General features: G+C 32.4%; 1 protein-coding gene across 1 annotated transcript in view; it reads right to left on the bottom strand.

Annotated features, from left to right (window-relative positions):
• Positions 1-284: 284 nt before the first annotated feature.
• The window catches only part of ggt5b (gamma-glutamyltransferase 5b), a 60,047-nt gene continuing 47,451 nt past the window's right edge, over positions 285-12,880 (bottom strand). The window contains exons 9-12 of the mRNA XM_056466896.1: positions 11,654-11,745; positions 11,447-11,553; positions 7,809-7,919; positions 285-4,049 (exon numbers count right to left, since the gene is read on the bottom strand). Coding sequence (XP_056322871.1) covers positions 3,903-4,049; positions 7,809-7,919; positions 11,447-11,553; positions 11,654-11,745 — 457 coding nt within the window. The 3' untranslated portion in view covers positions 285-3,902. The remainder of the gene's footprint in view (positions 4,050-7,808; positions 7,920-11,446; positions 11,554-11,653; positions 11,746-12,880) is intronic.

Raw genomic sequence — 12,880 nt, 5'->3', positions numbered from 1 at the left:
CGAATGAGGATCATTTGCATGTTTTAATAATGCATATCGCTTCCCTTCGAGGGAAGCCGTTTGCATTCAGCTCACTGTGAACACAAAACTGAATTTAATCACATTACGCTTTGTGGACTATAACTTCTCCCGGCTTCATGATTTATGCACGGCCTCATTTAAGCTGTGTGTGGAGGTCATGTTGAGCTCGAATCATTTTCGTCGAGAATAAAAGTCAATTAAAAGAGCCATAAAGATATTAAAACAGATTTAATATGACATATCAAGCAAAAAACGTTGCTAGTATTCAGTTATTATGGTCACACAGTGGTCCACATCATTGGACGTTTATGTCTGAACTTTATTTTCTGAAAAGCTACAACAGTATTGAAATACAAAAGAAGAAAATCAGTAGAAAATACTCCATTTAAGTTCAACTGGTGTATTCTATAACATGTTTAAAAATATTGTGGAAAATATAGAAAGTGCATATAAAAACATTCACAGATCATAAAAAAATGAATGCAAAATAGCCTACTTTTACAGTTGTGTTCATTCACATTTGATTTTGTATAAAACCCAAAGTAACTTCTCAAAACAGGTCATTATATTCAGTAAGATTCAATATACATACTATATATATTTAAAAACATCTACCTGAGCCTAATGCTATTATATTTCTATGGAAACAGTGCTGGATTATGTCAAGAGCTTTTTTTTCATTATGGCAACAAGATGTCATACTTTCACTCCAGTGAATAATTCTCAGCATACATGTATTTTTGTGCCATCTCAGTATGGAGACATTTCCATAATCAATGGCCTGAGGGCAAAAAACTACAACTTGCATCAACAAAGCACAATGATCAGTGAAAGATATCATATAGAAATATTTTGCCATCATATGATGCAAATATTATATTTGAAGATCAAAACTTTGAAATCTATCTCTCTCTCTCTCTCTCTCTCTCTCTCTCTCTCTCTCTCTCTCTCTCTCTCTCTCTCTCTATATATATATATATAGATAGATAGATAGATAGATAGATAGATAGATAGATATATACCCCTTCTTATTCAATTGTCCCAAAAATAGATTTTTTCCTTCTTATTTTTATGTATTTTTTGTTAAATTCCTGAAAGAAGGTGGATTTTCATATCTTATTTAACAAAGTACATCAGTAAAATACAGTGGCCGGAAAGTGCAAAAAAAAATTATAAATTGTGAAACACTTTTACGAAGCTCGAGACAAATTTACCTTTTGGAAAACATTTTTACCTATCATAACAAACAATTAAATAGGAAAAGCGGTTTTACCAAGGACAAAACAAATTTAAGCAATTCCATGCAAATGTCAAGCTTGCTATGAAAAAAATTACGTTTTCACCAAAATAACTAAACCGTTTCTGTGTTTTTTTTGTGTATGCTTGTATTTTACAGGGCTTTAAAAATACTCAATGTCGCTGTCAGTGTTTTCAAACAATTATATTTGATTTACCAAAGTCACACCAGTAGCAATTTCACATCCGTCACATCCATTGCGGAGAGACGTCACATCCGTAACGACACTTTTTTCCTCATAAATACAAAAATGTAAAATAAAATAAAATCAATCTTGTTTGTTCTATAGTGATCCAGCTCTTATCCTTCGATTAGCATCGTTTCTTTTGGGTTGTGCAGTTTAATTCACAGAATTTCTGCAAAGTATGTTGTAGACTTGCAGTCTTTTTTGTCACATCCATAATGTGTGTTTTTTTCCTCATTTAAAATATAAAAATGTTTACAGATTGATATTTTTCTGATCCCTTAACTAAAAATTAAAATATAAACGGATGTTTCAATATAATGTTAACGTATACTTCCTCTGTCAATTGATGTTTTGAGATTTTACTGCAAATGTCACATCCATAACACTCGCAAAACTCTTTTACCAGTCCCAAAACAAATTTACAATGACAGATTCTTGACGGAAAGGGAATGTACCACACACCCGAAGTGACGCGAGGAAAAGGGTTGTTGTCGTTGGTGGTGAGCTGGGTAAATTCCGCTGTTGTGGAGTTTACATGGCATAAATAAAGTTTATGGTGACCGAACATGGACTGCGGTCGAGGGTTGTTTTGCAAATCCCAAAGTGTCCTGTACTTTAGCTCCTTTTCAAAAAGGCGTGTACAGAAGCTAATCTGGGATCATACGGAGCACCTCCGTCAGTCAGCGCTCATACATGCATTCACTGATTCAGAGGTTGCATATAAAGGACGATGATCGACGCTCAGCTTTAATGGAAAGAAAGTGAATGTAGACATTTTTATATTCTCAACATGCTTTCAAGATTAAAATATGGGAGAAATATGGGAAAACACTAAATGATAGGATGATAGTGGGATAGAATGGTAAAATACGGGAGAATCCTGGCAAAAACGGGAGGGTTGATGTGAAGTGAACAGGAAGTGTATGTGGAACAAGTGTTTCGCGAGGGAACGCAAAAACTTAAAACATATTTTCCTATCAGGGCGGCACAGTGGGTAGCATGATCGCCTCACAGCAAAAAGGTCGCTGGTTTGAGTCCTGGCTCGGTCATTTGGCATTTCTGTGTGGAGTTTGCATGGTCTTCCCGTGTTGGTGTGGGTTTTCTCTGGGTGCTCCGGTTTCCCCCACAGTCCAAACACATGCGCTATAGGGGAATTGAATAAGCTAAATTAGCCATATCTATGAGTGTGAATGTATGGGTGTTTCCCAGTGTGTGGTTGCAGCTGGAAGGGCATCCGCTGCATAAAACGTGTGCTGGATAAGTTGGCGGTTCATTCTGCTGTGGCGACCCCTGATTAATAAAGGGACTAAGATGAAAAGAAAATGAATGAGTTAATTTTCCTATCACCCAGTTTTTTCCCCACCGTCACGCCCCTTCCAGGTCTCCATAGATAATGGACCCTTTTCCCATTTGAGTAAACTTAGAGCACGGTGAATGGGAGATTACAACAAAAGTATTTTTTTGGATTCCTAGTTACACAATAATAAAAAAAAAACCTAAAAAATAATGTTATCAAGCTTTTTAGAAACAGTAAAAAAAGTTGTAAGACCAATAACGGCAGCCAGAAGAGGGAACCACGTCAAATTTACTGTCCCGCTTCCATACATGCTGCATTATAAGCACCTTTCATAAGAGGTAATTGTTTTTTTTTTTTCGAATTTGAGAAAAAATTATATAATACAGGGCGACATGGTGGCTCAGTGGTTAGCACTGTCGCCTAATACCAAGAAGGTCACTGGTTCGAGTCCCAGCTGGGTCAGTTGGCATTTCTGTGTGGAGTTTGCATGTTCTCCCCATGATGGCGTGGGTTTCCTACGGGTACTCCGGTTTCTCTCACAATCCAAACACATGCGCTATAGGGGAATTGAATCTATAGTGTATGAATGAGTGTGTTTGGGTGTTTCCCAGTACTGGGTTGCAGCTGGAAGGGCATCCACTGTTTAAAACACGTGCTGGATAAGTTGGCGGTTCATTCCGCTTTGGCAACTCCTGATGAATAAAGGGACTAAGCCGAAGATAAACAAATGAATGATATGATATAATGCAAAGTATAGCTTAAGTAATTTACATACGTTTAAAAAAAATCTAAATATTCAAATCATTTCAGGATTTAAGATGCTGACGACCCTTAAACAGATCATAACCATCTTGTAAAAATGGTTCATACTTAATAAACTGGACTCAATTTTCTGCTACATAAAAAACATTCACACACACTCAAAAATACTAATTCTGTTTTGTAAGAGTTCAAAACAGACATGGACGGACCCCTTTGCTAAATCAGCCTGTATCTGAATTTGTGTTGCTAAAAAGGAAGTGCTGACCCTTTACTTCCACCCTCACTTCCTGCAGGCTTGATGAATCACTGGAGTATTGTCTAAAAAGTGGACGGCAGGGTCAGTATCCAGCAGACTGGCCTTTTTTTCTGGCATCAGACACAGCGCTTATGCACTGTCCTTCTTTGGAGATGCCGTTGACCACGTTGAAAAAGTATGGATTGTGCTGCACGTTGTGTCCTAAATTCTTCATGGCGTTAATATCAGACTGAGGAGAAGGAAAAAAGCACAATATGTTACCACTTAAAAGTCAGTTTTGATTAGCAGTTATAGAATGATGATTATAATCGGTGACTGGAGATTTTTTCAAGTGTGAGCAATTACAATCAGTACGGACACTATAAGAATAATATGGGATAGGACTGAGTAATATGACAAAAATCTCACATAACATTATAAGTCATCTCAGACATAATCTTCAATATGTCATCTCACATATAATCTTGATACAGTATGCAATCTATACAGTATTATCTTGATATAAATCATCTCGTATATAATCTCCATAGAAGTAATCTCTTACTCTATCTCAATTATAAATAATCCAATAAATAATCTCACTATTAGTAATCTCATATAATTTCGATATAAGCTATCTCATATATGAGCTCAGTATCAGTAATCTCATATATATTCTTAATGTAAGTAATCTCGATACAAGTAATCTTATATACTGTATATTCTTAATTTAAGTAATCTCGTATATATTCTCAATATATATGTAATCTCAAATAAAAGATAAGTATATGTAATCTCATATAAAATCAATATGTAATCTCATCTATAAAATCAATATATGTAATCTCATATATATAGTCTCTATATATGTAATATACAAGTAATCCCGATACAAGTAATCTCATATATAATCTCAATATAAGTAATCTCATATATTTTCTCAATATGTGTAATCTCATATATAATATTAATATATGTAATCTCGTATATAAGATCAATATGTGTAACCTCATATATAAAGTCAATATATGTAATCTAATAAGTAATCTTGATACAAGTAATCTCAAATATAATCTCCATATAAGTAATCTCATATAATCTCAATATCTGTAATCTAATAAGAACTGTCGATACAAGTAATCCCATATATAAAATCAATATAATATTAATATATGTAATCTCGTATATAATCTCAATACAAGTAATCCCATATATAATCTCAATATAATATTAATATATGTAATCTCATATATAATCTTAATACAAGTAATCCCATATATAATCTCAATATAAACAATCTTATATATAATCTCAATATAATTAATCCCATAAATAATCTTAATACAAGTAATCTCATATATAATTTCAATATATGTAATCTAATAACTAATCTTGATACAAGTATTTTCATATTATCTCAATACAAGTAATCTCACACTATCTGAATGTAAGTAATCTCATATATGATCTCAATACAAGCAATCTCAATATAAGTAATCCTATATATAAACTCAATATCTGTAATCTAATAAGTAATCTCGATACAAGTAATCTCATATATAATCACAATATAATAATCTCAAAATCTTGATAAAAATAATCTTACCATAGTCATATACAGTACATATTCTCGATATAAGTAATCTTATATATAATCTCGAGACAAGTACTCTCACATATAATCTAGATATAAGTAATCTCATACAAGTAACCTAATATATAATCCTGATATACAGTTGAAGTCAGAATTATTAGCCCCCTGTTTATTTTTTCCCCAATTTCTGTTTAACGGAGAGATTTTTTTAAATTCGTTTCTAATCATAATAGTTTTATTAACTCATTTCTAATAACTGATTTATTTTATCTTTGCCATAATGACAGTAAATAATATTTTACTAGATATTTTTCAGGACACTTCTATACAGCTTAAAGTGACATTTAAAGGCTTAACTAGGTTAACTGGGCAGGTTAGGGTAATTAGGCAAGGTTTGTTCTGTAGTCTATCTGGAAAAAAGTTAGCCTATAGGGGCTAATAATTTTGTCCTTAAAATGGTGTTTAAAAATTTTTAAACTGCTTTTATTGTAGCCGAAATAAAACAAAAAAGACTTTCTCCAGAAGAAAAAATATTATCAGACATACTGTGAACATTTCCCTGCTCTTAAACATCATTTGGAAAATATTTAAAAAAGAAATAAAATTTAAAGTAATTCTGACTTCAACTGTAGGTAATCTCATATATAAGCTTGATATACAGTAAGTAATCTAATATTCAAGCTTGATATAAGTAATCAAATATCTAATTTCAGCATAAGTAATCTCATAAAATCTCGATATAAGTAATCTCATAAAATCTCGATATAAGTAATCTCATATAATCTCGATATAAGTAATCTCATAAAATCTCGATATAAGTAATCTCATATAATCTTGATATAAGTAATCAAATATCTAATTTCAGCATAAGTAATCTCATAAAATCTCGATATAAGTAATCTCATATAATCTTGATATAAGTAATCAAATATCTAATTTCAGCATAAGTAATCTCATAAAATCTCGATATAAGTAATCTCATATAATCTTGATATAAGTAATCAAATATCTAATTTCAGCATAAATTATCTCATATAATCTCGATATAAGTAATCTCATATAGTCTCGATATAAGTAATCTCATATAATCTCGATATAAGTAATCTCATATAATCTCGATATAAGTAATCTCATAAAATCTCGATATAAGTAATCTCATATAATCTTGATATAAGTAATCAAATATCTAATTTCAGCATAAGTAATCTCATAAAATCTCGATATAAGTAATCTCATATAATCTTGATATAAGTAATCAAATATCTAATTTCAGCATAAATTATCTCATATAATCTCGATATAAGTAATCTCATATAATCTCGATATAAGTAATCTCATATAATCTTGATATAAGTAATCCAATATCTAATTTCAGCATAAGTAATCTCATAAAATCTCGATATAAGTAATCTCATATAATCTCGATATAAGTAATCTCATATAATCTTGATATAAGTAATCAAATATCTAATTTCAGCATAAGTAATCTCATAAAATCTCGATATAAGTAATCTCATAAAATCTCGATATAAGTAATCTCATAAAATCTCGATATAAGTAATCTCATATAATCTTGATATAAGTAATCAAATATCTAATTTCAGCATAAGTAATCTCATAAAATCTCGATATAAGTAATCTCATATAATCTCGATATAAGTAATCTCATATAATCTCGATATAAGTAATCAAATATCTAATTTCAGCATAAGTAATCTCATAAAATCTCGATATAAGTAATCTCATAAAATCTCGATATAAGTAATCTCATAAAATCTCGATATAAGTAATCTCATATAATCTTGATATAAGTAATCTCATATAATCTTGATATAAGTAATCAAATATCTAATTTCAGCATAAGTAATCTCATAAACTCTCGATATAAGTAATCTTATACAATTAATCTTAGAAATATTCTCGATAGAAGTAATATTATATATAATATTGATAAGAAATAATGATATAGTTGATAAGAAATCATGATATAGTACTATTTCTGAAAACGTTATCAATTAATAGATTGAATATTATGACTGCACGTAAATAACTATGTCTTTTTTCATCTTAAAGAATATATTAAGAAATGTACACATTCATATGTGATTATATTTCTTCAGGGCAAATGTTTGGTTAAAAATGTTGACATATAACATGAACATACATAAAATATAAAGCACTTTTCAAAAACGACAAAAGAAAAAAATATCACTAAATAAGATGTAAACATTGTACTTTCAAGATCGCAACTTTCTCACGATCCTGTTATTCATGTTTCTGGCTGCATCTCCTTAATTGTGTTTAATATTGTCCTTATCTAAAGTTTATTCATATGATATATATCATGATATTGCACAGCCCTAATATTGGATGTTGTGATGACGATTAATGGGTTTAAGATTGCAAAGCACTTACGATATCGTAATCTTTCTCAAAGTTGACTATGTTATTGGAGCCAACAAAGACTATTTTAGCAGCAATAGAGTCGTTGAGGTTCATCCCAAACCACAGATGGTTCATAATGGACTGGAAGAGAGAGAAAACAAGAGGATTTAATAAATAAAGTGAATGACAGGTAACCTTTTGACAGCTCAAGTATATATTTTTGCTTCAAAAAAAGTCAGTTTTAAAGTCAATGCAAACTTTATTCTAAGTGAAATAGGATGTTTAATTTAATTTTCTTTCGAAAGTTATTATATATTCATTAAATACTACAAAAAACTATGGACTATAATAAAAATAAATGTTTTACTGAAATAACATTTGTTTAAATGTCATTCTAGATGGGTTAAAGTAGATAAAATAATTGTATTCTCATGATGCACAGTATATAATAATATTTATTCATTCATTCATTCATTTTCCTTCGGCTTAGTCCCTTTATTCATTAAGGGTCGCCACAGCGGAATAAACCGCCAACTATTCCAGCGTATGTTTTACACAGCGGATGCCCTTACAGCTGCAACCCAGTACTGGGAAACACCCATAGACACTCACATGCAGATGCCCTTCTAGCTCCAACCCAGTACTGGGAAACACCCATAGACACTCACATGCACACACTCATACACTACGGCCAATTTAGTTTATTCAATTCTCCTATAGCGCATGTGTTTGGACTGTGTGGAAACCGGAGCACCCGGAGGAAACCCATGCCAACATGGGGAGAACATGCTAACTCCATACAGAAATGCCAACTGGCCCAGCTGGGACTAGAACGAGCGACCTTGCTGTGAGGGATATACTAATATATAAGATAATAATAATATTAAATAAGGGACTAAGCCGAAGGAAAATAAATGATAATAATAATAATATAATAATAAGTAAACACAGAAAGACTCCACACTCTGTTTGCTTGTATTTTGATTGTTTATTTTTCATTATGCAGCAGAATTATTCTGAGAATTGTTGAATTAATGGATGATTGTTACAATCAAAGTAATATAATTACCTGTACTTGTAAGAGCATTAATGAAGATTAGGCTCTTAAAGTCAATGAGAACTGTTTGCAGATTTTCATGAGTCACAGGCATATTTCTGCCAATAGCTAAACATATACTCTTATAGATTTTTCTTTTATGCCAAAAATCATTAGTATTTTAAGTAGAAAGATCCTATTCCATGAAGATATTTTATACATTTCCCAATGTGAATTGATCAAATAACTATTTTTGATTAATAATGTTCATTGCCACCCTGATTTCACTAAGTTGGACCTGTTGCTGGATTGACATCTATTTTGACCGTGGAACAACATTCCAATCAGCCAATCAGAATTAAGGGATTCATTTACAGTGTATGTTAAGTGTAGGCTTACGGTTAGGTTTATGCGCTTCTACTTAATTGTTATCCAACTATTATTCTTATCTGATTTTGGGAATAATCTACGGTTTTGATTGGGTTTAAGTGTAGGGAATAGGTATGGATTACATTTTCGTACAAAACTGATGTTCCAGGATCAACATGGATGTTAATCCAGGATCACATGGTACTTGGCAAAATCATGACGTGCAGTGTTCATTGCTAAGCACTTCATATGGACAACTTTAAAGATGATTATATCAGTATTTTGATTTCAGATTCCAGATTTTCATATAGTTGCAGTTTAGCCATCATCTTATTATAACAAAGCACACATCAATAGAATCATATATATTCAGCTCTCAGGAAATGCAAAAGTCTCAATTTATAAAAACCACACTTATTTGTAGTTTTGCTAAAAGAAAAGCATTATTTTCTTGGATGAGAAAGATGTTTCACATAAAAAAAAGGAAAAAAAATTATAATTAGGTTGATAATTAAACTAAAATATAATTTTAAATAGTTTAAATAGTTAAATACAGTGTTTTAAATGCATTAAAAATCTCATTCATATCGATTTAAAAAGTAGTTTAAGTGTAAATGCACAACAAAATGCTTCTTAAAGAAACATAATCAGATTTTTCTCCTACTGAATTGAAATATTCCCTCACAAATCTCTCTTGAACCAAAGCCAAAACTGGTACTAAAAAAATTTAATCACAATCTAAAAATTAGTGATGTCCCGATCAGGATTTTTTGTCCTCGAGTCCGAATAATTAGATTTTGAGTTTCTACCAATAGCGAAACCCGATCCAATACTTCTATAATACACAAAAAAAGAATAAAACGGGAAGAAACAGATCCAGGATGCTCCTTATTTTTATTTAATTCACTTTTTTTTACATTTAACAAATCTGTTCTGTGAAGTAGCTTGAACAATCAGGTAATAAATAACATCAGTTCTTCACTTTTGGACTTTAGTGCAACAGTAATAATTAAAAAATCTAATATGAAAACAAACAGCACCTCAACTTAAAATACCCTGTAGGCAATCCCAAGTTTACATATCTCACAGTTTGCTATGGCAATGTTGTCATCATCAGTATGTTGTCGACATACTCGTGCTTTCAGCTTTAAGCTGCTGCTTTGTTCTACTGTACTTTTCCGGCATTCAACCAATAGTGATGTCATGTCGCACATGTTGCTGTTTCCGTGTGAACTCAAGAAAGAGCTCTAACTCTGTGCTACAGCATAACTATAAATGTATTAAAAATAATGAGAATGTATGAGTCCTGATTGCAAGGTAACATCCAATTCCGATCGAGTCTGAAACTGTGTGATCAGGCTTGATTGCGATCACATGATTGGATCTGGACTTCTTTACTAAAAATCAGTACACCCAAATTAATATGTTAATATTAATATGTAATATATTTGTAAAATATTTAATAAAATTTTATTCACAGGAAAAATCAAGGAAAACACAAAATAAAAAGCTTGATTTTGTACTTTGTTTTGAAACGCCTCATTTGAATTTAAATTTATTATCTTTATATTTCTAAAAATGTTCGATCCAAACTCTTATTTTAATGGATATAACTGTTTTGTTTGATTCATTTTGTGTAAACGCACCAAAGAATATAGGCCAGGGGTGTCCACACTCGGTCCTGGAGGGCCGGTGTCCTGAATAGTTTGGCTCCAAACCTAATCAAACACACCTACAGTCACAGTCACACTTGACTTTTCTTCCCATAGACTTCCATTCATACGCACGTGAATGCGTCAGACCGGAAACGCGAGGTCATGCGTTAAGTTTCGCAGTTCGCTGCGGTGCAAAGTTCAAGCTTGGTGAACTCTGACCTGTGAAACCGCATCTCTTGACTGCGTGAGACCAATCGAGGATCAAAACAGGACCTCTCTGGACAGAAATTTAAAACATGGAGCAATCGCTGGATTTTTTTAATGTCTAATCATCTTGTTTAATCCCGCCCCTTTTCGCAGCGCCGCACGACAGAATTTCACACACACAAAGCCCAGTGTGACCGCAGCTTTAGGTGTACTAGAAACTTCCTGGCAGGTGTGGTGAAGCAAGTTGGAGCTAAACAATGCAGGACACCGGCCCTCCAGGACCGAGTTTGGACACCCTTGTTATAGGCTTTGACTTTGAAATGCATAAATATTCATTTTATATTTCATTTATGCTAAGACTGTGCTGTAAAAATAAATATTCTAATAGTCCGAAGGCTCACCAGGGCCATGGCAGAGGTGATCATGCTTCCTCCTGATCCTCCAATCACCAGAGTTTTCTGCTGCGACTGCAGGATAGCAGGAGCCATGGAGGACGGAGGCTGCTCACCTGCAGGATAAGAAACAAAACAAATACAGTAAATATCCCACAAAATGGTGATGAGAGCTCCAAAACATTAAATTTAGGCAGATATATTTTAGATCTTCACCTGGTTTGACAGAATCTGCTCGGTTGCAGAAATCCACAAGCTCATTATTGAGGATGATCCCCGTTTTAGGAGAATAAACAGCTGATCCGAACCTGAAGACAGAGGAGTTCAAAATAGACTCACTGCCAAAACGCTGAGTTCCACACATGTTTTCCCAACACAAATCGATTAAGTTAACTTAATCATTTTTCACAAATTTAAGTGGGCTGAACATAAAACAATTAAGTTGTCCCCCCAAAAATTGGGTTGTAAAAACTCATTTTAAAAAGTAGTTTAAACAAGCAGCTAAAGTATTTTTTCAGTGCAGATTATGCTTTATTTAAACTGTTATTAATGTTGTGTTTTAATTTTTCACACACAAATGTTGGTTTATGAGGATAGGCCTATTATATTAACCCCTTCGGACCCTATGTCCATTACAATGGACATCACATATCAACCCATGTAAATAAATAAAATGGCAGTAAGACTCGGCATGATGTGATTTTGAAAAAAATCCACTACTAAAAGCAGCATGGCATCACTTCACTCCAGACACAGACGTAAGCCACATTAACAATGGGTTTTATTCAGATTTATTGACATGTTTGCCAACGTTTCATAGATTGTATGTAAAAAAAGAGGGATTGCACTTACTAATTAAAGTTCAAAATCCTTTGTAACATCGCAAGCTGTAGATCAGGATTTTTTCAAATATGTCTGTCCATTAGATGAACAATGGGTTCAACATCTGTTACTGAAGCTAAATCTCCAGTAATGCTGATTGAACCTATCTATCTATCTATCTATCTATCTATCTATCTATCTATCTATCTATCTATCTATCTGTCTGTCTGTCTGTCTGTCTGTCTGTCTGTCTGTCTGTCTGTCTGTCTGTCTGTCTGTCTGTCTGTCTGTCCATTCATCCATCCATCCATCCATCCATCTATCCATCTATCTATATATATATATATACACATCTATCTATCTATCTATCTATCTATCTATCTATCTATCTATCTATCTATCTATCTATCTATCTATCTATCTATCTATCTATCTATCTATCTATCTATCTATCTATCTATCTATCTATCTATCTATCTATCTATCTATCTATCTATCTATCTATCTATAAAACTATATCAATGTACGAATTCATTACTTAACAGTTTCATATGCAGAAAATAAGGATCTTGATGTTCTTGAGCATATAGCAGATGGAAATATCTCAGATGTAAACATTGT

This window comes from Danio aesculapii, chromosome 10 (assembly GCF_903798145.1).
Source record: "Danio aesculapii chromosome 10, fDanAes4.1, whole genome shotgun sequence".
NCBI classification, from domain to species: domain Eukaryota; kingdom Metazoa; phylum Chordata; class Actinopteri; order Cypriniformes; family Danionidae; genus Danio; species Danio aesculapii.
This window is presented reverse-complemented; position numbering and strand designations above follow the sequence as displayed.